The sequence below is a fragment of the Gadus morhua genome, chromosome 5 (genome assembly GCF_902167405.1).
Source record: "Gadus morhua chromosome 5, gadMor3.0, whole genome shotgun sequence".
Classification (NCBI taxonomy): domain Eukaryota; kingdom Metazoa; phylum Chordata; class Actinopteri; order Gadiformes; family Gadidae; genus Gadus; species Gadus morhua.
The window spans coordinates 11,957,895-11,984,796 of record NC_044052.1 but is presented as its reverse complement, the minus strand read 5'-3'; the positions used below and the strand labels follow the sequence as shown (position 1 = coordinate 11,984,796).

The window sequence follows — 26,902 nt, the reverse complement described above, 5'->3', positions numbered from 1 at the left end:
TCCGCGTGCAGCCAATGAGCATCAGAAGAGGTGGTGAGAGGGGATGAATGGAAGAATGGTGGTGGAAACCCCTCTGCTCCATCAGTGTCTCCCTCAGCACAGAGCTTGAGCGCAGATAACGACTCTAATATATACAGATGGGCCGCCGCGAGATTAATGCAAAAGAGCCCGTCGTTAGCAATAAAGGCTCCTCCGCCGCATCTTAGATCTGAACCCCCTCCACCGACCTACTGGGAGGAGAGGAGGAGAGAAGGGGAGGAGGGAGGGAAGGAGAGGAGAGGAGGGAGGGAGGAGGGGAGGGGGGGAGGAGGAGGGGAGGAAGGGAGGGAAGGAGTGGAGGAGGCAAGAAGGGGGGGGAGTGGAGGAGGAGAGGAGGAGAGAAGGAGAGGAGAGAAGGGGAGGAGGGAGGGGAGGGGGGGAGGAGAGGGGAGGAGGAGGGGAGGAGGAGGGGAGGAGGAAAGGAGGAGAAGGGAGGAGGAAAGGAGGGAAGGAGAGGAGGGGAGCAGAGGAGAGGAGGAGGGGGAGAGGAGGAAGGGTGGAAGGGAGGGAAGGAGGGGAGGGAATGAGTGGAGGAGGCGAGAAGGGGGGAGAAGTGGAGGAGGAGAGGAGGGTAGGGAAGGGGGGAATGAGGAGTGGGGGAGGAGAGGAGGGGAGGAGAGGAGGAAGGGCAGGAAGGAGGGAAGGGGAGGAGAGAAGAGATGGGGAGGAGGGGAGGAGTTGAGAGGAGGAGGGTTGGAAGGGAGGGGAGGAGTGGAGGAGGGGAGGAGGGGAGGAGGGGAGGGGAGAAGGGAAGGAGGGGAGGAGAGGAGGGAGGGAGTGCAGGAGGGGAGGAGGAGGGGAGGGCAGGAGGGGAGGAGGGGAGGAGAGGAGGGAGGGAGTGCAGGAGGGGAGGAGGCGAGCGCCCGGCCGCGGCTCTCAATGCTTCATTTTGGACTGCTGTCAATAAGTGCCCCCGCCTTCTCTTCAGGCTTTGTCAAATTAGCAAGAGAAATTCCTTTGGCTCTGACTCTCGTTAGCCGCCGCACCCATTAGCTTGTTTGTGCTGATTCGTCTGTGTTCCCCGGGCCGGCTCTACGGCTCTTTAGATTGTCTATCCCTGCCGCTAATTACCATGTAGGCCACATTTGCCATCCTTGACACTTCCTTTCTCTTGACTTTCCTCTTTCACTCCCCAGACAAGATAAGGCTGCCCCTGCCGCTGGGCCTGGATGGGTCCTCCTGCTCGCCCCAGCAGTATGTCTGCCTCCCCCTAGTGCTGATGAGCAGGCCAGCACGGCCCCGTCTGAATGGAGATGAGACTGCTGGGCTCGAGCCAGGTATCATATGACACGGGAAACAACAATTGGTACAATCACAAAGGCTTGTGGTTTATTAATCGGCAAACCGGCAGACTAGATGTTCAGAGATGGTTTCCAACAGGATGACAGATGAGCCACTGAAACCGTGTTGCTGTTCAATTATTACTGATACAAATGTGTGATACCTCCATCGATTGTGCTTGTGCGTGTTTTTGAATATAAATATAATGAATCAATAGCAACCCTCCCAAAAGGCTTCAAATCCACACGTTTCCTCATCAATAGTCAGTCCTTGACTCAACACATCTCCCACCGCACCAGAGGTGTGAAGAAAAACATGCATATATTACGATTCAGTGAACATGAATTTAATATTATTCTGTGTTTAGCCCGACGAATCAGCCCGGTGGGCTGCCTGTGCGGAGCTGACGACGTACCGGGTAAAACACTCACCCTCCTAGTGCAGAGGCTCCACACTGATGACGCCTCCGTGACAGACGCCACTCACCACACACCTTGGGTGGGTGCACAGGCACCCAGTGATGTCACACCCCGCCCACTGCCAACTGGCGGTGAGCGAGTTGACAAGATTTACCACCAAGGTCAAACACACCACCATTAAGCAAAGCGTTTCAGAAACACACTCCATACCATAATAAGCTCTCCCTTGCGGACGCCCTGGCGATGCTGTCAGTTGTTGTATCACCGTGGCCCACGGAGCCCATTCCAGGGCCTAACGCAGTCTAGGCTCCAAGCAGTGACAGACCCCCCACTTCCAACCCCCCTGCCTGATGTATGGCCAGGAATGCATCAATATATGCACTAGCCTAATGCTAAAAACATGTGTACGTGGGGTCACACAAACACATGCCAGCCCTTGAAATAACCTGAGGCGTATTGGGAGAGCGCCGGCAGTGTGGAATGGAGTACAGTTACCTGGGGCCCCCTGTGGGGGGGGGGGGAGCCAATGGGGGACAAAGAGGGAAGCGAAGAGGGCGGGGCGTTGCAATTCTAAAAACTGTGAAGTGAATAGCAGCCCTGATCCTGATGGCGCTGGCCCTCAGTCTGTCTCCTATCTCCTGTCTCACTTAAGCACCCTTCAATTACCAGGGACACTAGCGTAAAACATGACATTTACATTTTGTTCCTTTCTGCCTCTGCCATGCACTGAATCGCTCCTGACATGTGTGTCTGAGCTGAAGAAGCCCTGATTCCATGGTAAGCTGTACCAGACAACACAACGTTTCTGTCGCCATTCAGTCAGACTGAAACCATATTGGAGAGAAAAGGCACCACTATCTTCATATTTAATCACAGGTTCGGTGGAGAAATGGCTGGAAAGCCCGTATGCGTTCAGTCACTTTGTGAGAGGTGTTTTCTCCTCTGGCTCCAAAAGGAGGCTGAAACCATGTGGTTTGTCTGAGCACACAGTCCACTGTATGAACTGACGAGCTGCACCTATCAGCAACCTCTCTGCTTCCTTCCTCCTGCGTTTTTTAAATGCCAGTTTGAAGATAGCGCTTATATGCAGCAGCATCCTGCAGGGAAATGGCCCAATCGCCCCCAGGCAAGGGCTTAAAGACTTCCTATAAATCTCTGGAAAGAGATACATTGATCACAGCTAAAGCAGACAGCCATGAATGGAGCGGCGGCTACCTGAGCAAAGCTTTGCATGAGACAAACACACTGGACGCGAGTGTTGCCAAGACGCCCTTGATTCCAACATGGCGTCCAACCAGGCCTTTTGTTCCCATTACTGGCCTTGTACACAGAATACAAAATGGGGCTCCATTTGTGTGCCGCCGACTGCCGAAAGCCCAAGGCCACGGGCATGTCTTCACAGCATTGGGGTGAGGCTAATTAGGGAGGGCCTGATGTATAAATGATGTAAAAAGGAGTGAAATAATAATTTGAAGGGTCGATATTCATCGGACATATACTAGCTATAACGCAGCGGTGAGAAAGGGAGCTCTAGTCCTGCTGTAGTGAAAGCAACGTGTAGCTTTAGTGTAAATAGATGCTGAACTAGTGGTGTTTTGTGAGCTTTGTCCTGTCACGCTCTCCTTGGCTCCCATTCAAAACAGTTTGTGGACTGAGGTGGAAAACGAGGGATTAGGGAATCGTCTGGGGAATTGCTGGGAAAACAGGGGCTCATCAGACATAAGGGGTGGGGGTGCAAGGAGGAGGGACACAGGGACAAACAGGGAGGAAAGCAAAGGGAAAGATTAGGGAGATAAATAATAAATGAGAGTAAAAAATGACATGGGCGAGGGGGGGGGGGGGAAAGATTTACCCCATGAAGGATGGGGGAGGGGGGAAGAGGAAGGTGTCAAGGAGGGGGGGAGAGAGAGAGAGAGAGAGAGAGAGAGAGAGAGAGAGAGAGAGAGAGAGAGAGAGAGAGAGAGAGAGAGAGAGAGAGAAAGAGAGAGAGAGAGAGAGGTCCTTGCTAGGATCATTGGGCTGGCTCTGTGCCAGAAGGAACTGTCTATGATGAGGCAAATCATTCTCTGCCATAGAAATAAACAGGGAGAAATTGTTGTTGGGGCTAGGCCACATTCATCTTGGAATTGGTTTATTCCGGAAAATTCTTAAGAGGGGAATTGCCAGTGTGCCAAGAAATTTGAGAGCAGCAGCCAAAAAAGTTAGAAGAAAAAAAAGTAATTAATATTCAACACATCCTGACTTAGTTTCCCATGAGTGTAAACTAAAGTACCTTTATGCATTTTATCGTTCCCGTATTAGTATGAACATGTTCCTTTGTTATCACCACTCTGTCGACATTACCATCATCGTGTACTTTAACACAAATGTCACGCTCCACATTGCACTGTAACACATTGCAGCAGCGGTCTCCGAGGACATTAAAATGCATACAATCTGTTCTGTGGATATCCCCGGTCTGACCTCGTCGGTGGCCACCCTGCTGCGGGGTTTCCACCGTACAGAACGGGCCAGATGTGAGCGTTCCGCTCGGAGAGCGGACGTTTCACAATGCGGTACGACGAGTCTCGCCGAGGTGTAATCAGCAGTAGATTTATTGTCTTTCGTATTAAAAAAGTAAACAGAGCACTCTTTGGTCAAGTATTCATTGACTGTCCAAACAATGCAACGGTGATCCATCATGGAGCGTTGGGAACGCCAGTGCTTTGGAGTCGACTTCGGTCCAAACGTAACACAAGACTTCATAGATCCCTGCAGAACCTTGGCTCCTTTGAGAAATGAAGGAAAGCAAGGGAGAAAAAGTCCAAACCCATAGGGGAGTCATGACTCACTGTCTCTGTGGTTAGAGTTGTGTAACATTACACCTATCTTAAGAAACACAGCACAAGTACAAACTTCCGGGGTAAAGACAAAGACATAACATACGTTTTGTGCGTGCTTACAGTAGAGAATCGTTTTATGTGTAGTGATGCTTTATGAGCATGTGTGACGGTAAAGTAGTGTGGTCACAGTGTGACCACACTACTTTGAAGATGGCTCTCGTTGCTTCCGCCTTTGCTGCTTTGCCTATAAACACAAGCCCCCACCCAGTGGCCCCCATCAGTACCTTCCTGGCCCCATACAATCTACAGGTTCCTGGCGTAAAGGGGCCCCTCAGCCTAAATAGGGTTTTAAATAGGGATTAGACCGGCCAAAGAAACAGATTTGGGGTTACGAGTCAGAGGCTATAATTCCGTTTGCGTATCCTTTTATTGTTTCCTAAATTGCTCCTCAACGGCCTTCACAAACACATCCAGCTAATGTGTTGTAGCCCCAAGCTATACGTCCAGGGGCTGTGAGCCAAGTGCAAGGATTTAGCTAAGCAGAACCTATTTGCCAGTCAAGAGATAACAAGGCCTATTCAAGACCCGCCAAGAAGAGTGGAAAAGGTAGGAAAAGTTAAGAACATCTCTCCAAATTAACTTTTAACTTCATAACAAGCGGCTGAGAATGCCACAATACCATCGCTTTTTCGAAGCAGAGTATTCTAATGTAAGGTGAAAACTGGAGAGGCAAACAAATCTGCTAAGAAAAAGCCGTTGATAGGTGACAGACGATAATGAAGACGTGTTCCACCTCCTCCTCCTCCTCCTCCTCCTCCTCCTCCTCTGCAGGCTCTTGCCTCCCCAAGCCCCGGCCATGCTGGCAAAGATTAACAACTCCTTTCATCTTCTCCGGAGCACACTCGCTCTGTGCCAGGCTCCTCTCTGCCTTCTCCTCAAAGGGCCGCTTGCTATGGAGCGTTTAAGGGTTGCTCGACGAAAAACACGCAAATGCATCCACACGCACCACACGTCCGCAAACCCCCCGTCCTCTCATCCTGAAGACCTGTGGAAGACCGTCTCTCCATGAGGGCTCCATCGAGAAGCGCATGAAGACATCTCTGATTGAGGGACGTTTCATGGGTAAGCAGGCAGCCACGCACACGACAGAGGCAGGATATATATCCAGGTGATTTATGAGAATATCAGGAGAATATCAATACCCAATATGAAGGCTTATTAAGGTGATGCTCAGACCCACCCACATGCGGCGTCTCCTCAGATGAATATGTAATAAAATATCATGCCAAACGCGGATAAATCGAGTGAGGACAGGATGGAGAGACGAAGGAATGGAGAGACAGAGGGGTGGAGAGAAAGAAGAAAGGATAGGAGGGATGGCGAGACGGGGAGATGGAGGATGGAGAGCTGGAGAGACGGAGAGGTGGAGAGACTGAGAGACAGAGGGGTGGAGAGACGAAGAGGTGGAGAGAGGGAGCGATGGAGAGACAGAGGGGTGGAGAGACGAAGGGAGAGAAGAGGATGGAGAGAGGATGGAGAGACAGAGGGGTGGAGAGACGAAGGGAGAGAAGAGGATGGAGAGAGGATGGAGCGACGGAGGGGTGGAGAGAGGGAGCGATGGAGAGACGGAGGGGGGGAGAGACAGAGGGATGAAGGGTGGAGTAGGGGCGTGGGTGAGTGGGGGCTGCCAGCATTACTTCTGCCTCACTTCTCTTCCTCATTAATCAGCAGCTGCCACGCTGAGACACCTAGCGATTATTTATTTTCACTTCTCCTTGCAGAGGCTATCACAACAAACAGGCCCACAGGCTGCTGTGAGCGTTTGGGAGTGATTAATCAGTGGGTAGTCCGAAAAAGACAGCATGTAGGGAAAGGGAGGTGAAGGGGGATTCTTACATGTGTTTCTTAATCTGCCATCTATATTCCAGTCAATAGGCAATGCCGGGGATAAACAAGAGGGTTCCGATCCAGGTAGGCACAGGTTGGGATTCAGAGGCGGTGGAGTGCAGCTCCTCAGGAGGAAGGAGGAGGCAGCTCTAGTGTTTGGTATCTGGTCGTCTTTCATGGAGGTAGTGGAGATGATGAGGCAGGGAAAATCCTCGTCAATGAAGACACCATAATATACATGGACAGTGGGTTGATGAGTGTTAAATGGTAAAAAAAAAAAAAGGAAGACAGTGTCTACAACCATAATCTACTGGGAGTAATTTTCCCTGTATTGCAAACACTAATAAAGTCACCCATAAAAACAGTCTAGGAAATGGGAACATGGCCACATGGAGCGCAGGGGGTGTAATGTGATTTTTAGCACTCACGCGCTGGGTCATGAACTGATTACAGCCTATAATCCTTTCTTTACAAAGCCCCCCGCGCGCGGTGAAACGTGGTGACATCCATTAGGGAATAAACCTTGATTTGGTCGAGTCTTGTGCCCCGATCTCACAGCCTCCTCTCATTAAAAGTCTGGTACTTATCGAAAAAGTATTCCTTTATAAGAAGTCCCTGCTACTTCTACTGATCTATACACAATTCCCACTAGGAACTACACATTTCTTTTGGGAACAGAGAATATCGTTGTTGATTAGGTCTTTCTCCCTCCATTGATCCTGGGGGTAAAGCGCTTGATTAAACAGTCATCTAACAGGCAGCCAAGCTAAAGTGAGAGCAGCGAATAAAGACTCAATGTGAGTTCTTTTTTTGTGTGGTTAATGAGATAAACTTGCAACTGCTTGACCTTACCACGGCCTTCCCCTCCGAAGAGATCCTCTTCTCCATCCCAAGATGCCGAGACATTCCCCTTATTGGATGGACGGTTGCAGGTGCTATTTGTAACGAGACGCTGGAACAAAAATAACTGGAGGTCGGGGAAATCAAGCAAGCAACCTTGATAAGGCCTAAGCAACAATTACTTATTCATTTGTACTAAGAGGCCATTAGAGTCTGCAGTGGTGGGCCATCATCTTAGCTTCTGGGACAGCGGGGAATAAAACGGCAGCTAATCGGAGCTCCGTCTAGCAGACAATAGGCCATAACCGTTTCCGCAATGCATATTCCACACGGCTGGGGGGCTGAGATGAATGCATGCTCTCATCGCAGTCTCCCCTCGTGCCCGCTCCGGCATTGTGACCAAAGCCTCACAGAGAAGGAGCTGCAGTGCTAATGGCGATGATAATAGAACGCATTTACATGACACCTTCCACCGAGGGGCCCATAAGAGCATTGTATCGCGGGCCTCAAGCCCCTCCAGCGTGATGCATAATGTCCATTCAACAGGCTTGGGGGGTTGACAGGAGTTCTCCTGCATAGACTCAGTAGCTGCACGCTAATGCCTGCATTACGCACCTCCGTGGGGCTGCTGTGAACTTCATCCAGGCCGTTCTGCCACTTAATGGGAGCTGCTTAATTCAGGGGGGGGGGGGGGGGGGGGGGGGGCTAACGGGGCCTGTAATGTACCGGAGAACTGCCGAGGGGGCGCGGCCTCTCCGACCTACACACTGCTGGGCCAGGCACGCTCCTGGCTTCCTCACGCCAGTACGACGCCGAGACAAAGACGTGATTATGCTAGGTGACCGGGTGCACAGGATGCCTGGGCTCTTGGCTTCTGTCCTCCATTTCCTCTCGTTTCTCCGTCGCTGAAAGGGCCCCGTCGGGGTGGTGTGTGTGGGGAGGGGGGTCCCCTATTGGCCTTCCCCCACAGGGTTTAGCCCACGGGCCCACGGTGAGCGCTTACACGCGGGTCAGCATTTCAGCCTTTTGTTTGGCAGCTGGGACCCACGGCCCCTCCCCCCTTTTGGCTGTGTGAGTCTGCCAGACAGACTTACTGACTAAGGGCTTTGGGAAAGTATGACCGAGAGGGGGGGTTTGGAGGGGGGTTGACGGTGGGGGTGGGGGGGGTTTTAGAAGGTGGCTGGCTCCATGTACTGGGTAAGCCCTGAGCGAGACTATGAGGAACCCTCTGCCTCCCCTCGAACCGCGGGACGGGGGGCCCGGCGCCGTGACAGGCAGAACTGTGTTCACTCCGTCTGTCACAACAGCGCCGCTCAGCTCTGCTCAGCCTCACAGGGCCGACGGTGTCGTGACACGCGTCAGCGCATCGCGGGGAACCTAGCTGCGGCGGGGGGCCGCAGAACAGGGGTAAAGGTGGTCGAAAACCTTTCAGTGCCGGAATGTTTGACCGTGGTTGATGTTAGTTTGAGAAAAATCACAGCTTAGAAATCGGAAGGTGCCAGACATCTCCACAACTCCTCCATCGCCACACATCTGTACTGTTTTCTATGACACATGGCGTTAAAGAGGCCCGGAAGCATCAGCGAGGCGATAACGTGCATTACCTCCCGTGACAGTTGGCAGCATCGCTGTACGAGCTGGCTGCTCATATCCATGGTAACACAGCTAAAACATGTTATGAATACCCATGCATCCGAGTGCATCCACAGGCCCTGAGAGTAAGACATGCCTCAGCAGGCCAGGATCCGCATCCTCACCACCTTCCAGCTCACCACCACTCAGACGTCCGCAGACCGCCGGCTGCATCTGGGCCCCAGCCCCGGGCAGGGGCCCGTCACCGCAACCGGTGGGTCAGGCCCCGGGGCCCTCACAGTGCTCACATAATGTCTGATTACAGCAGGGGAATAGCAGCTGGCTGCAACAACACAGCGACTGATACTACCACGGCTGAGTCCTGTTGGCACCGCCAGCACCACCAGCACCACCAGCACCACCCACTCACCGGTGGTGTCGGATCCTCCGCTGCCCTGAGCATGTGTTGCTCAGATGCAACAGATTGTTTTTGAGAGGAAAATAACAGCACACACACACACACACACACACACACACACACACAGAGGAAGAAGCATCTGTATGAAACACCGGCCCTTTGTCGCACTGAGGGGGAGGAAGGATCCAGCATCAAGGTTTCACAGCAGGCGGTTTCATTAATGCGTGCTTGTTCTTGTGTTTTTGGAGATGTTATGCCTGGAGAACACACATCCTCCACCGCATGATTAACCTCTCTCTCTCTCTCCCGGCCAGCAGCAGCTTCAGTCCCCCTGTGGCCCCGACCACATACCGTCGCACCCAAGTCCAACTTCAAAACATAATGCGGAAAAAAAGGCACGAAAATACCCGAAACACTGCAGCTCGGTAAACAGCATCAGAACACAAACACACACACACCCACACGCGCTGCCGCAGCATCCTAAACAAGTACGCTAGATTTCATATAAGGGAACTTACTTGACTCCCATGATGGTCTGTCTGTGTTTCTCTGAAGGCCCCTAGAGCTCTCCCAGCCCTGACAACAGACTGGTGCGTCAGCCTGCCGGTCCGACTGAGCCTGCCTACACTGAACTGTTTGTGTCCATCCCATCCACCCTGCAGCCCTCCTCCTGCTCTGTCTCCTCCTCATCCTCACCCCCACCCCCAGCACCACACCCCTCCCTCCCCCCCAGCCATACAGAGCAGCTCACAGCCACTGAGCTCTCGGCAGATTCCTCCACTCAGCATTAATCTGCACGGCCGATTTGTCACCGACAGAGATCAACGCTGTCACTCAATCGCACGCACACACACACACACACACACACACACACACACACACACACACACACACACACACACACACACACACACACACACACACACACAGTCTTTCTGTCTGTATTCTCTGCCCTGCAGGCTCACTGCTATCTCCCAGCATTCATGTGTGGAAGGGTTGCGTGATTGTGGGCAGTCTCTGGCGGATCCTGCCCGGACACACACAACCACACACACGACACATAGATTCAGATATCGTACGCCCTTTTTTAGCATTTTTAATCGCTTTTATGTTTTGTGTGAAATTGTTTGAATGTAATTCTTGCTATCTATAACTATTTGTGAGGCTGTATGGACCAGAACTCCCTGAGGGAGAGGTCTCGTATCTCAAATGAATCTTCCTGGCTAAATAAAGGCTACATAAAAATATAAATATATATACACATGCAAACACACAAACGCCCTCTCTGTGACACTGACACACTCAAAGAAACCAACGGAGAGATCTGAAGACGAGTTGGTGGAGTTCGACAAAGTTTCATAAACACACCAGTTGTTCTCCGCTCTGATAGGTCAATCCAATCCAGTGAGGGGTCCAACACGGGGTCGGTCCCATAAGAACTTCATGGACAGAGAGCTGAGGCAGAATCACTGCTCTCACTGAGAAGCATGGAATCATTGCACACATGTCGTTTTGTTGGCTTATTATTCCTTGAGGTAAAAGTGTAACCCAATAAAATCCGGTCCGCATTTTAATTTCCTGACTTAATTGACACCTTGCAACATTTGATGCCGCAAGTTAATGACTTGTTACTATGGTAACGCAGAGCCAACAGCCGAGAGTGTTTCTGACACAAAAGCAGCCCCTTGTGTACGAGGGGCTGGGGGGAGGGGGCCGGCTTGCCAAGGCCACAATTACAGGTGAATTCCTCCTTCCCCGATCACAGTGATTACAGGAGGAGGAACGCTCACCTGGCCAGCAGCTGGAGGGGATGCTACGGCCCGCCGTAAAAACCTCCTCCTGCTGACACTCCTCCAGGCCCACATTCCTACAAACAGCTGTCAGCCGGGCCCCTGCGACCGGCCAGGGCCCCTGCGACCGGCCTGGGCCCCTGCGACCGGCCTGGGCCCCTGCGACCGGCCTGGGCCCCTGCGACCGGCCTGGGCCCCAGTGACCGGCCTGGGCCCCTGTGACTGGCCTGGGCCCCTATGAACGGCCTGGGCCTCAGTGACCGGCCTGGGCCCCTGTGACCGCCCTGGGCCCCTTGGCCCCTGTGTATGGCCTGGGCCCCTGGGCCCCAGACCGCCCTGGACCGGCCACCCAGCCCGGCCGTGCCACCACCAACTCAGCCTGGCTGCTCTGATCACGTCCCCTTCTTTATCTCTCCCTGTGTAACACCGCAGGCTTCACATGCATGCGCACACACACACACACACTTACACACAAACATACACACACACGCTCCTCACCCACTTTAATTCATTAGCCTTGGCAGTATTTACGTTCGGCACACTCTGTGCAATCGCGTGTCTCCTCTATTTCCAGCCGGCAGCAGACAGCACCAGCTTGTTCTCCGTTCACGTGCTCAGTGCTAACGACGACACGCCGCTCGACGGCAGAACCAAAGCCGCACCACGTGAGGAGGGCCCTGTTCTGCGGCGACACAGGAGCACCCATCTGAACGCAGACATTCACTTTGTGTTCCCGTCTGCAGGTTTAGCAGGCTGACCATGCATGCAGGGCACCTCCCTGTCCATGTGCCTCTCCTCGCCGGTCTGTGGTGCTGAGCGGCTCCGGAGGAAGGTTCCCCCCCCCGATCAGGGCTGCAGCGCGGGGGGGGGAGGGGGGCTGTGTTGTTCGAAGGCAGTCTCAATCAGCAGGTGTTAATGGAACGGAGAGATGCCTGGAGGGGAACAGACGAGGCGACATCTAGGCGTCCACAGTCTGCCTCCTCCTCCTCCTCCTGAGCAGCTCCCCCCCCCCCCCCCCCCTCCACACCCCACACCCTCCATCGCCCACCCCCCACGCCTGTGCTGTGAGCGGCTGCCTGCTTTCATTACAAAACGCCATGTCAATGTACTAATCATATGCTCTGTCACAAGGCAATCAGTGTTTAACGTGAAAGTCAGCTGAACGCCCGACCCCTAATTCATCACTCCCGCCCCCCCCCCTCCTCAGTCTTCCACATTAGATACACAGACACATGACACACATGACGTGCACACGCACCACATCGCCTCAGAGACTGACCTTTACGCCTGCCCTTTCTCCTGGCCGCTATATGGTCCGAGCCAGAGACAATTGATCATTATTGATCCCGGCGGCTCTTTTTTGCAGCACACTCTGCATGATTGGTGAAACAATGAGACCAAGATATGAATCAAGGGGTTTTCAAATCAGAATTTTACTTTGCGGAACTATCAGACTATTGTTATTCAAGAGGTGAATTATGCAGACGTTGAGAATGAGAATTGTGCACTTGTTGATGTATAGCAGTACAACCTAAAGGATTCAGACACTGATTTCACATACGGAAAGAACGGTTTTGATAAAAGCATTTGAAAAAACAGCAAAATGAAATTGGTTCATTTGTTCTTTATGAACACAGCCATTTCCTGGAATGAATAGTGCTGGTACAATTGCTATGCAGAGGGTGAAACCTCTAGACTGTACAGTCTGTCAAATTGCAACGTTTGAATTTCAGTAGTTTGACTCTGCGCCCTACCTTTGCCTCCATGTTGTTACCAGCTATATAACAAGAAAAATGCTTATAAATAATTTCCTTCAGGCTTCAAAGAAAAAAACTCACCAACCCGAATAGCGTCTGGAATTGTTGTGATTATCAAATACACATCCACGATGAAATTATATTTTAACAGCGCCGACATTTTAAATGAACGACCGGTGAAGTGATTTTTTTTTCCCCAACCGGTTAAACGGTTGACTTGTTTTCCTTTATGAAAAAAAACCTAATTAATTCACTTGGGTTCTTTACTCCAATTTCTTTCTTTCTTTTTCTCATTCCCGCTAATTAAAATGTGTGCTCAGAGAGGAACAATGTTAGTGGATGTCAGACAAAGTGCCTGAGGAACCTCCCCTACTCCTGGCTCGCTCTGCACCCCCATCCTGGGCTCTCAGGGTTTGCACAAGCATCCCCCTAATTGTATCTTTAGAGAACCAAACGGAATGCTAATCAAAAGTTGGATTTTCAATCAGTCTGAAAAATGCAAAGCACATGAATAGGGTCTCTTGGTTCCCCCTGTGTTCCCTCCTGCCTCACAGAGCACAGATGAACGATGGCAAAAAACGCTCGATGGATCGCTAGCACGCACTTCAATCGATGACCTTGACGGTCCGGCGATGCAATCAGAACTGATATTCGAGGAGAGCGAGATACCATGGAGAATAATGGCGATGGTGATGTTGATGATGATGGTGATGTTTGTGTTTGAGGCAACAGCTGCAGCGGAGCAGGAAGAGGGGGGAGCAGCATGTCACCACCACCCTGTCCTGTGTCTGTGGAATGCGATGCAGGTTAACTCCGGCACCGTCATCAGAGTGCTCTCTCCGGCCAAGCAAAACACTGCATTCCTGCCAGGGAATTATCTTTGGGATGAAATGAAAGGTGGACCCCCCTCGCCTGCCCTCCCCTCCCTCCTGAACCACTTCCACGTCCTCCCTTTCCGCCCCGAGGACCTCTAAAACAGGGGAAAAAACAAGATCACCCCACTCCTGGTGCCTATACTTAGTCCACATTGAGGGGACCGTGCCACGCAAGACCTTTCTCCTCTGCGCAGGTCCAAAGAAAACAGGAAAACCGATACATCTCTGTCTGGAATTTAACCCTGTCCCGCGTCGGGGTTGTGTCTCACTTTTGTCCAGGCCTGACCAGATGCTCTCCTCCCAGGAAGACGAGGGGCGGGCAGGAAGTGTCCTATTAGGCTGATGATTTGGAACATCCTCCTCTGCCAAAGGCTTGGCTCCACCGCACTGCCGTTAATGCACTCTGATCCCATCGGGGCTGTTTTGTAAAAAGCCCCAGCTCCACCTCCAATATTCCCCGCAGACCCCCAATCCCGACGTCTAGGGCTCCGTCGACCCGCCCTCCCTGCCTCCCGGTGGTACGCGCAGGCCCTATGCATCATCCTTAGCCAGCTTCCCCTTCCTCCTCCCATTCATTACGGCGCAGCAGCCCCCCAGGGAACAGGGGGCTGTCAGCAGGGGACGCAGGCACTGACCAACCTGCCTGGGAATCTATCAATGACATGCTGGCGTATCGCAGACGCCATCTTCCCGCCTGGAGAGAAAGTGCCAGGTATTCTCCAGAGGAGAGAGGAATGGCAGCAGCTAGGCCCAAGGCTGAGTAAGCCCAAGTCAGCACTGCAAATAAGTTTCCGCCTCAAGCCAGGATACGCTTACACTGCAATAACGGCGCCTTCTATTTCTACCTCGGATTGATTGTGAATAATCAGCACAATGGAAATAGCTGAGCAATAGGATGATGAGGAATACGATGATGAGGAATATGATGATGGCCACGGAAACGGCACAGTTTTCCCGGTGCGCCGCGAGGTGAGGCACTCTGTCTTTATTATCAGAATTTGCGATCCGATCAGCCGTTCACGGTCAGCCGTGCCTGGGGGTAAAGGTCCATTAAGTCCCGTGATGGAGGGGGATATATCGCCAGGCACGCTGTAACTCAACCACGGCAAGAACAACAACGCCATGCCACCACAGGCCGGATCCGCCCGTGAAGCATGACCTTGAGGGTTCTCCAGCGCACAGGTCGCTCTTTGTCACGCATGAGGGCCTTTCGGTGAGACGCAATGCCTTATCACCTCATACAATGCAAAACATATCCAAGCCCGGATTCACTCAGACACGCATCAGAGCCCCACACTCACACGGACAAACAGAGACGCATACCCCCGGCTGGGGGGGACGGTGGTGCGCCCTTACCTGATGAAGAAGGAGGTGGCTCCGGATGTGTTCTGTATCGAGGAGAGGGTGGAGGAGGTGGCGGCGGTGGGGATCATGGAGGGCGGCCCCAGCTGGCTGGAGCTCCTCTGTCGACAGGGTGTCAGGCTGACGCTGGAGGTGCCGGAGCCGCTGGCCGCGGCGCCGGCGGTGACGGCGGTAAGCGGGGGGGCCCCCGATGCCGTGACCCCTCGGTCTGCACCCCCCATCACACCCTGAGCCTGTTGACACACAGATACAGAGGTAACAACGGAGGGTCACCCCTTTGGTCACCCGAGCAGCCCCTGTCTCCCCACCACCTGCCCTTCTAGTCGCCCTAACCGGCCCTCTCTCTCTCCCCCCCCCCCCCCCCCCCCCCCCCCCTCGCCCCCGCTCATGTCCGCAGATGGACAGGCAGCTGCTGGGGTGGCTGGGTGTGTTGTGTTGTAGTGTTGTTGTGATTGTGTTGTTCTGTTGTTTTGATTGTGTTGTTGTGATTGTGTTGCGTTCTCATGTGGCTGGAGAGTATCCGATATTGATGGTAGTAACTGGAAGGACAGATTGAAATGCACTGTAATACAGCGTCCATGAACCCTTTTTACATATATGTAAATGCACTAAGTCTGCTAATTGACAACTCATACGATCACACTGGCCTTCTGCTAGTGGCTTCATGTTTCATTCATGACGCACCTGCATCCCAGAGAAGCGTATTATATTACGATATTTCTGATTTCAAATCTATAGCTGTGACCAAGAACACAGCAGGTATTCTATCCTTGTTTAGCCGCGGTTCTCTGCTGTGTCTTGACTGACTGGAGCAGTGTGTGGCACTGTGCAGTGTCTCCTCCTCCGGCCCCAATAACCAGGAGGGCTGGCTCCTACTCCACCACCAGCCCCTGCGCGTCTCAGGGGAACGGCAGCGAAGTGCGCAGGGGGCCTCAGCTGGACCCCACGAGAGCCGCTGTGTCCTGCTGAGCTTTCCACGGTCTGGCGCACTCAGGGCCACAAGGAAGGCTAATTACAGCGGGCTAGGACCCCAGTCTGGAAGAAGAACAATCCTCCGCTTGAAGTCACCATGGTGACCCAGGGTTAATCCTGGTCGGTGCCACTTGTCTGTCTAACAGGAGAATAGGAGTCAATGGAAACGGGCAGGAACTGGTTATAAGAGAGGCTTCTGGGGAAGATAAGTGTGTTTGTGTGTGTGTGTGTGTGTGTGTGTGTGTGTGTGTGTGTGTGTGTGTGTGTGTGTGTGTGTGTGTGTGTGTGCGCGTGCGTGCGTGTGTGTGTGTCCGTGAGACACAAAATGTGGTCCGTAATATAAATAAGAGTGACACTTGAGGACAGTGTGAAACCAGTAGGAACTTAAGTGGGCAAAACAAAGCCCTTGTTTGACAGGACGCGTGCTTTTTTTGAACACTGTTCAAGCCCATGGCGTATTCTCTGGCTAAATATTTGTCCTATATTCATGTTGCCCATCGTTATTTTTATATCTAGTGTGGGCCCCCAGACGGCATATGCCACCGGGATATATGTCAACAGAGAGCTATTTATACGTAGCCAAGGACATGTGAATGCTATACATCATGCTGTAAGGACACATGTGCGTTCAGACATGTGTGTTCCTCCACCGGCGTTCTGCATGTTAGCACCAGGGGCAGCCGAGACTATGCAGTGTGTTATGTGTGAGCTTCATTCACCTGATTAGTATACTATAAATGGATACATTTACACAAACAAGAATAATAGTTGCGTTTCACACGGCTTGGTTAGGGACCTCTGGTTGTGTTTTTGTTTTCTCATGATGGTATCTGGGACGGTCCCGTGTTCTGATCTGTGATCTGTTATGATTCCTCTCAGGAGGAACCGGGTGCAGGTTGAGACGAGCCAGAGAGAGAGCGTGGAGGCGGCGGCGGCCGAGCGCAGCGCTGAGCAGCGCGATGTGGGGGTCCGTGACGGGTTAGGAACGCCGCGCCACATTCCGGGGGGGAGTGCTCATTTCAGGTCGGCACGAAAGACGAGAGCTCACTTCACAGGAGCGGAAGTGCGTTCGGACAGCTCCCGACAGCACCGAGGTCCCCGGACGGGCCGGCGGCGGGGTGTCGGGTTTAAAGCCCAGCGGAAGCCAACCGCAGGGGGCGTGCACGTGAGCCACGCGCGTGCACGTGAGACAGCCGCTCAACCGAAGGTCTGCCTCAAGGAGTGGCTCCCAAAATAAATCTAATGGGATGGATTCTGCTCAACCCCCCCCCCCCCCCTCCCCCCCCCCCCTCTGAGACATACACAAACCCCCACCCCCATAAGCACTAAGCACCCTCTGATGCCTGTCAATACATGCCCCCCCCCCCCCCACTGGGGCCTGGAGCCGCAGGTCATAAGCCACTCTGCTGGATGCTCTCGGCAGCGCTGGACCTCGGCTGGCCCTGGTGAGGCCGGGAAGCAGCGGGCCGATCCCCTGGTCAGGTCATTAGGCTGTGTCAGTGGAGCCCTGTGTCCTCCTCCTCCTCCTCCTCGTCCTCCTCGGCTGAGGCTCCGTAATGAGATGGCCTCCCACCCCTTAACCCTCCCTCCAGCATCCCCTCACCTCGACTCCCCTTAAAGACAGAACTAAAGTGGTGGAGAGAGTGTCTCCAAGATATAAGAGGCAATGAGAGAGGGAGAGGGGGAGGGAGAGAGAGAGAAGGAGAGAGAGAGAGAGAGAGAGAGAGAGAGAGAGAGAGAGAGAGAGAGAGAGAGAGGGAGAGGGAGGAGGAGAGAGAGAGAGAGAGAGAGAGAGAGAGAGAGAGAGGGAGAGGGAGAAGGAGATGGAGAGAGAGAGAGAGAGAGAGAGAGAGAGAGAGAGAGAGAGAGAGAGAGAGAGAGAGAGAGAGAGAGAGGGAGAGGGAGAAGGAGAGGGAGAGAAGGAGAGAGAGAGAGAGAGAGAGAGAGAGAGAGAGAGAGAGAGAGAGAGAGAGAGAGAGAGGGAGAGGGAGAGGGAGAAGGAGATGGAGAGAGAGAGAGAGAGAGAGAGAGAGAGAGAGAGAGAGAGAGAGAGAGAGAGAGAGAGAGGGGAAAACTGAAATCTTACATTGCCAGTCAGCGCCACCAGATCTTTTTAGGGGGGTCTACGCAGCGACAACCTTAGGACCCAGTGATCAAGGCAGTATTACAGCCGAGGTGAAATAGGCTCCTATAATCCATCCTGTCACACATGGCTGGCCCTAGTTACCAAGAGAAACCGAGTGAGAGAGAGTATTGACTTCTCACATCCACGGCGCACGGGCAGTCTGACCGTATGAGAAAAGGACTAAAACGTCAATACAATTTTATATGACATTTAGCTCCCTGCTCTTATAATGTATATCAACATTATGCCTGCTATAAATAGCACCGCACAGAACCTCTTAACAGAAAATCGAAATATATAAAAAAACAAAAAATCTTTTGGCAAGAATGGGAGACTTCTGTCTCTCTCCATTGCGTCTCTGTTCCTCGTCTTCCTCCTTTGGTGACATCAGTCACTCAGGGCCAGATGGAGCCGCCCTACAGTCTGTTGCGTTTCAATCAGGTGAGCGTTCACGGCCCACGCTCCCCCTGGCAACACCCACTACACACACCAACACACACACACACAATACACAAACTACCATTGGCCGAGAGCAGAGAAGTGCCCATGTGGTCCTGGGTCCAACGCGGCAAAGTGATCCAGTCCAGGGTTTGGATCAATCAGATGGTTGCATTGATTGTGCACACAGAGTAAGCAACAATAATGTGTTCTTTGCAGTGTGACTTTCCATAATGATAGTTAGGTTTAATAAAAAAAAAAATGTCGCTTTCTTTTATACATCTTTACTTGCAAGCAACAAGCACCAACAAACATTGAATAAATAACGTGATATGGGGGTTGATTCTTTGGGTGTAGTGGAAACCACACGATTTCAGTTGGAGAAAATGGATAATTTGCTTGACAAAAGCAAAGTCCCAATTAAATATTAGAAGAGTGGAATTATAATCACTACTTCAGATATTGTGATTTTTTTCAGGCGGGGGAAGAGGCAATTATTATTCCGGCTGCGTTCAAAGCATTACACGTTTTATTCAAAGCACCAACAAGAGGCTTTTCTACCAAAGAGAGATTCAAGGTGCCCTATAATAGGCAGGGGTGACAGCGAGCCCCGGGCTGCGTGATGAATACGCTCCATGGGCTGGCAGTCTAGCACATCATCTTCCACCCTTTGTCTGAACAACACAGCGCAAACCAAGACGCAAGCGGGACTTCAAGCTTGTGCGATGCAGACGAGCAGAACTCCCCATCCACGGGGGTCTGGAGAGGGTTTGATCATTCTGAAGCATCCAGTTCCTTACTAAAGAAATCGGCTTTAAAAGAGAAATGAGAGGAGACCATTTGGTTCTAACCCTTTTGGAACTGAAGATGTTGACCACTCTGTGGAGGCCCCAGACTCACCCAGGAGGCGCACAGAGATGCATCAGGGGCACCCTCTAATTGCTTCTTAGAAACCGAGATAGGTCCACAAGTCAGCCCCTTTCCTTTCATGCCGGCCCTTTGATTCGCCCAAGATTGCCCACACGCTGTTAAAAGCTTCTGGTGTCCGCCCATAAACTGCGTCTAATGGCATTTGTGGACATTAACCGGACAAGTTAAAATATGTGTTTAATTTCCAGGAAAACAGAAAGCAAAGGAGCAACGCTGACGAGGACAAAGGATCAATGATTACCCTTTAAAACGTCGCCAAAGCAAAGGTAGTGAGAACCCACGAGTGCAGGTCATGCCGCAACGCCTACGGCTGATATTAAAACGGCGAGGCATGGATCAAGTCGGCACGAGCGGCTGGCTGGTTGTGTCTGGCTGGTGTAAAATGTCGCAGGGGCCAGTCGGGGGGGGGGGGGGGGGCCCCGGCGGAGACAACACAGCCTGGGACGGGGAAATCCCTCCTCACCGATCCCGTAGCATTACGTTTAATGAAACCCAAACAGCATGAATCATTTAGATGCATGGGCTAAACGCAACCGCGCGGCAGTGTGTGAGCGCTGTGCTCCAAGAACCACAATATGAGGGGAAAACTCATCAAAGATCAGCAGGTTGGGGTCACATCAAAAGAGCCAGCGGCCTCCCCTCTCTCGTCCCGCTCGGCCAGGGAGTGTGAGGGGCTCTGGGGTGGTCGTGCTGACACACCCTCGAGGAGCCGGTCAGCAGATTAGTGCTGCGGTGACCTCTGACCTGAGATCCTCCCCTCCAACCCCCCCTCCCCCCAGCTCCTTCACTGCTGAGGTATGAGGGGTCAGTGGTCAGTGGTGGAGCCCTGACACACACACACACACACACACACACACACACACACACACACACACACACACACACACACACACACACACACACACACACACACACACACACACACACACACACACACACATCTCCCTAAAGGCCCTGTTTGGAGCAATTATATTGACTCGGCAAGACCTGACCAGCACTAAGGCACGCCACTTACAGAATACATGGAGAAGCTCCCACACTCACATCTTATCTGTGCAGCGCTCATGAGGATGACTACTCTGTTGGTATTTATTGGTCACCCCCCAGCTGAAGATATTCCCTCTGCTCCACTCACACTAATTGCAGTGAAACATGTCTCCCTGCTGGCTCACCTCCCCGAGAAGTGAAGTGATGAGTCAAGCCTTCCCGTATTCTAACTTCTTTCTTTAGTTTGTCATATTAAAATAAGAAAGTCTACATGTGTGACTTCACACATCCCCTGCTAAGAGGTGTTGTAAAATGGACTGTGTGGGATGTCATAAGATTAAGTGCCAGATGCATCAAAGGCACAACTCTTCTCTGTTTAGGCACCGCAGTGGTGGAAGGAGCTCCCGGCCAATGTCAGGAGCGCAGAGTCGCTCACCAGCTTCCGCATGAGGCTCATCTAGACTCCCCCACACCCCTCCTACGCACTTATTGTATGTTTTAGGTCCTGGCACTTAAAAATAGTACTTAGCATGGAGTAGCATCTTATCCTTGGTTCTATGAACATCCTCACTGTACCGACGGCGATATATTGGTTCTCCTTCTTATGACCAATGTACTTATTGCAAGTCGCTTTTGATAAAAGCGTCTGCTTAATGCACGAGTTGTAAATGAAAGAGCGCTGGGAACCCACCGGCCCTGGCTGCGGGAGGAAGTGGTTGACGCGGGAGATGCTCCACATGCCCTCCAGGTACTGCTGGGCCTGGATGGTGACCGTCCCCGTCAGCTGCCCCCCGCCCACCGCCAACTGGACGCTGGTCTGTGGGCCCGACGTCAGCGGCGTGACGGAGGAGGAGGAGGACACCTGAGGCCAGGGTAGCCCCCTCTGCCTCTCCCCGGGGGGCAGGGCGGGGCGGGACTGGGCCTGGGCTCTGGCGGGCGGTTTTCCTTCGCTAGCGGACGAGGAGATGGTGATCCTGGAGGGCTGTCTCAGGAAGCTGCCGGTGGACAGCGCTGGCATGTCGGCGCTGTAGGAGAGCTGAAGCGGGCTGTGGATCGTCTGCAGCGCCTCCTGTTTCAGTTGGTGGAGGGGCGTGGAGCATACCTGGCAGCAGCCTTTCCCTGCGTCATGGCCCCCGGGTGCTTGGATCTGCTCTAGGAGGAACGCCGCGTAGCCAGGATCCTGCAGAGCACAGAGAGAGAGAGAGAGAGAGAGAGAGTGGGAGCCAGGTCAATAACAAGTAGAGCCAGCCAATCAACAATCGTAGCACCCTTTTAGAGCAGAGAGGTTGTGAACTTTACTGCAACTAGTATTGCAAATATTGGAGAACTTGTGAGGACACAAAGTCATGAAGAACCAATGAAGAACTGGTACACTTAATGTAGGCACTTATGTATGTTGTGTGTCCTTGCACTTAAACATAGCACTTGGCATTGTTTAGCGTCTTATTCTAGCTATCTTTTTTGTACACGGGGAATGGGTTAATTCAAAAATTGTTAGTGCTTGGCACTTGGTTCTATGAACCTCCTTACTGTACCGACAGACAGCGATATATTGTTTTGCTATCTTCTGACAAATGTACAGACGCTTTTATCGCTTTGGATAAAAGCGTCTGCTAAATGCCGTAAATGTAACAAATGAGCGACGTTGGTTAGTCAGGCAGAGTCTCAGTCAGTTTACTCTCCCTTATTGAGTTGTTCCTGCCCAGAGTGTATATGACGCATCATTTCCTGAAGGTTTATCTCCCCATGGGTCCCACTCATCTCAACAAACTTCAAAAAGTTTACCCCCCTCCGCCCCCCAGGACATTTCTAGTCAAGAAACTCACTTCCTTGTGGTTTTAGGGTGAATGCTTCACATGAGAGAACGGAACAATTCTAATAAAATAGTCATGAAATGCTGGGGGGAAAAGCCTCTAAATGCTCTGGATGTGGTTCCAGGCGTGTGAGTGGTCTGCTTGTGGTCTCTGACCGCATTTTCCTCCTGGGAATGTTTAGACGGAGGAGCTACGTCTGACCGGGGATCAAGCACTCCAGGCATGTGTGCATGTTTCAAACCTCAGTGTGCTTTGAAGAAGCCGACAATGGAAAACAATGGAGCAAACGCTTGGGCAATCCTTCAAACACACAAAGTTATATTTTAAGTTGTTTTGAGTGCTTTGACTTCAAATAGAGCCTGCACTGAAGAGAAGGTAGCCAGTGGATTCAAACAGCCTCGTCTCCCCGGGGCATCCATCTCAGCTCGTGAGAGGGTCGAGAGAAAGTAGAAAAGAAACCACAACTGAGAGTTTCTCAGAGCCAGGAGCCATACTATTTACATACGATAAGGCTCCCCGAATGAAGAACACAAGATAAGACCCCCAATGTGAAAGGAACAATCTGCTCCAGGAAGCGAGGAACCCCACAGCGGACCACTGCACGGCCTGCGATTACTATTCACAGCCTCCCACAGCTTATGCGCTAGCTTAGCGAGGGGCCCCGCTAACACAAACACACACACACACACACACACACACACACACACACACACACACACACACACACACACACACACACACACACACACACACACACACACACTGGCTGCATCGTCAACACAAACATAGCTGTGCACACAAACTGAGCTGGAGACGCACACCAGAACAGGGGAGTCTCTTAAGAGGTGTAAAGGGGGCACCAGGCTCTGGCCCGTCGGAGTGATGGCCAAAGACAGGGGCCCACGGCCGATACATAAATGTTTATGAGGCCTCTGCTCCGTGGACGCCCGGAGGTGATCACCGGGAGTGAAACGGTGGGCAAACAACGATCCGCTGCCTTAAGGCAGTGCCTCTTAATGCCGTCAGCCCAATGGACTTAGAGACCGCGGAGAGACACAGGGACTGTAACCCTTCCTTTGAGGGAGAGCAGATCAATAAAGAGACAATTAGTTTACCTTTTTGGTCCATCTAAACTCTTGCTAGTAATAGTCATTAGTCATGTAAATGTGCACCGACGTGCAAAAAGTAGAGATTCAAAAGAAGCATGTGATATGCTTTAACAAATGAACCAGGATCAGAACACACAGAGACTGAATCCTACCCATCCGATGACTATTGTCAGTCTTTGTGATGTTTCTATTTGATCCATATCCTTGGGTTGGTAGGACATTCAGTGGGCGGTGTGTGACAGTGGAGTGGAGTTGACGGGACATTCGCTTTGAACTTTTGAACATTACATAAATGGCGACACTCAATCCTAGCCACTGAACGTGGCTGAGGCTTTAAATGCCTGCCCTTTACTTTATGCGTGGGTAGGCATGGATAGGATGTAATAATGGTACACTTATGAAGCATAGAAAAGCTCTGCTTTTTCCTGGGATGGCCTCACGGAGCTAGTCTAATGGCTCATGAATCACGACAGCGTATCACAGGCTCCTGTACACTCAAGCGTAAGAGGCTTACAGAACACACATTGTACAGCTATCCAGATTAACACTGAAAACCTAACTGTACCAACATGCAAAAGATCTCCACCGCCAGGTTGAAGCGGAATACATTTGCATAAAAAGGCTGTGCCCGTGTTCAATAGACCCGTGTCAAATTGGATGAGGAATCGGAGAAGCAGAGAGAGAGAGAAAGTGCCACAGGCTGCGGTCGGGCTTCATGCATGCATCGGTTCTGAGTGAAAGAAATTGAAGGGGAGTTATCACCGGCCGACACAGCCTTTCATCAGCACCACCTCCTCACCCTCTGACCAACCCGAGCGCACCTCAGGGGCAGGGCGAGATGGAGGAAATCAATTCCTTTCTGTGTCTCGCTTCATGCCATACCTTCCCCTCTCACTGCATTGTTGGCTGTTGATTTAGGGGAGCTAATAAAATAGAGCCACACAAAGCAGGGAGCCCATCTGCTATTCTGTTAGGGGGCTGGAGGTTTCTGAGGGCTTGCCAGCCTTCTCCTGTATGGCTTCATGCTCAACGCTCGTGGGGAACAGAAGGATGGGAGGAGGTTACCGGGATGATGATGATGATGATGATGATGATCAATAAGTCTTCCTCGCAGAAAAAAGCCTTCAGAAAGATTACCAGAAAGTTTCCCAAAAATAATAGAATCATTTATCAACAGTAAAACGTTGACCGCATTGACCTTTCATGGTGTGTCATGACTTGTTCATGGTCCTCATTGGAAAGAATGTAAGTCAAAAGTTCAAGTGCCTGGAGGGAACATTTTGGTCGGAGTAACAGTCACAGCCAGTAAGGGATTCAGCAGCAGGAAACCAGATGACCCAAACCTGAACAGTGATACCAGCACATCAGGAGAAAAACTAGGATACGATCCAATGAAACAACCATGACTACAAAAACCAAGTGTGCATTCAGATATTGAAATGGCCTCGGGTTAACAATACTCGAACAAAGAGTTTAATAAAACACAATCCAAGTGGAAACTGCTCGCGCTATGCCTCACTAGAAACATTTTATCGACCCACCAGGTGATAGGCCCCACGGTCAACGCACACACGACGAAGAAGAAATCACGAAGCATATGCATGCATGCGCCCATCCCCCGACCATATCCCTCCTTTTATTGTCCGAGTGATCTATGACTGACAAGTGCAAGGGGGGACAACGTATGGCTTCTTCAGAGACATATGCAGTGTATGCCGTCAACACAATGCCAATGATCAAGGCACTCTCTGCAGAAGATGTTTCTCACCAGCGCCATTGTTCTGATGCGTGTGTGTGTGTGTGTGTGTGTGTGTGTGTGTGTGTGTGTGTGTGTGTGGGGGGGGTTGGGGGGGTGGGCGGGGGAGACAGAGAGCGGTCTTCATGCATGGAGAGGGGACTGGGTAGAAAGAAGCAGATGAGGGAGTCAACGTCAGACACAGGGAGAGGGCAGGGGGAGTGGGGCTGAGAGAAGGGTGGGAGGGGCCCGGGGTGCCAGGGGTCGGCGCCCCCCAGCCCAGGGGCCGGAGGGTTGCTGTTTGCTTTACAGCCTGTCAGCGCTGGTCTTTATGAAACTCTGGGGACAGATGTAGTGCGATGCTCCGTGGCCTTGTTATGGCAAGGGGGGGGGGGGTCCCTGCCTGCATGCATGCTAGAGGGAGTGCCCCTTGGGGACACAACTTTGTCTCTGTCCCTCACGCTCGCCCCCCGGCTCTGTGATGAGAAGCAGAGAACGGGGCGGTAGAGCGGCCTGACCGGGACTTCCTGAGTGTAAATGGTAAATGGACTGCATTAACTAACAGCTAGCTTCTAAGCAGTGGCCACTCAAAGCGCTTTACAATTATTGCCTGACATTCTCCCATTCATGCACATATTCACACAACAAGTGCGGTGTCAAACATGCAAGGTGACAGCCAGCTCGTTGGAAGAAGTGAGTGTTAGGCGTCTTGCTCAAGGACACCTAAACACTCAGCTAGGAGGAGCCGGGGATCGAACTAGCAACCTTCCTGTTACAAGTCAACCCTCTCTAACGCCCAAAGTGTCTGTCCTGGGGGGGGGGGAGGGATGAAGGGAGGAGGGTCTATGAAGGCATCATGCTGGGAGGTGGTAGCTTGTGTTGGTGGGGAGTACCGGGAGATGTGGAGAGGTTTGTTCAGTCACTCCAGCCTCCCTCCCTCCCGTTGCATACTGAATCAGGAGAAGTCATTTGGTGGACCCCGGTTAAGCCAGGTCTGAAACAGAGCTGATCTGAATCAGGAGCAGGTCAGAGTGATTTGAAATGCATGAGCCGTCTCCGCCGCGTGCTAGCTGATGCATTTTGGGGCATGCGCCATTAAATAGGAACCAGGAACTCTGGGAAAGCTCATTTTCTATTCCGGTTAAGCCCAACACACATTTCCCTGGAGATTCAAGCCTGGAATGATAAGCAAGTGTAGAGAAATGTAATCAATGTGCATTTGTGATTTGAAAATAATGACACACCTAGCAGCCTGTGCCTGGGAGCGGTTTCCTGTGAATGCCAAGCGCTTTATGGCATGTTTTAACAGTGGCTTATTTCATGAACTTGTCTAAGCACATTGAGAACTAGCCATTATCCGGAACTGTCTTTGCGTGACATTGCCTCTTCGTTATTGTTCAGCCATCGATGGGGATGACCTTCCCCACCGGTCTCCTCTGAGCCCCGGCATGAGACAAAGCTGTTTAAACTCCCCAAGGATGACCTCATGAAGTCCTCCAGCGAAGGTTTCCATCTCCTTTAGGTTCCAGGCCCTGTTTCTAACGTGCCGTCGGGGAAACATTCCCCGTTACGGCTTCAAAGCGCTGCCGCGGTTCTCTTATCACCCCTCCTGTCCTCGAGCCACGCTGAGGCACTGAGCACATTAACAATACCTGGGTACTTCCTGCCTGCAGAGCACCGAGCAGCTGCTGCACCTCTGCCCTGGTGGCCTGGTGGCCCGGTGCCCTCCC

At 52.0% G+C, this 26,902-nt stretch overlaps 1 protein-coding gene across 3 annotated transcripts in view; it reads right to left on the bottom strand.

Moving 5' to 3' along the window:
- Positions 1-26,902, bottom strand: part of kif26ab (kinesin family member 26Ab) — a 79,060-nt gene that overhangs the window by 25,094 nt on the left and 27,064 nt on the right. For 2 of the 3 annotated variants that reach the window (XM_030356590.1, XM_030356591.1), the window contains exons 3-4: positions 21,206-21,694; positions 15,057-15,295 (exon numbers count right to left, since the gene is read on the bottom strand). In XM_030356590.1, the coding sequence (XP_030212450.1) occupies positions 15,057-15,295; positions 21,206-21,694 (728 nt within the window). Of the gene's footprint in view, positions 1-9,796; positions 9,912-15,056; positions 15,296-21,205; positions 21,695-26,902 lie in introns of those variants that run through there. The other variant, XM_030356593.1, reaches the window with a different exon arrangement.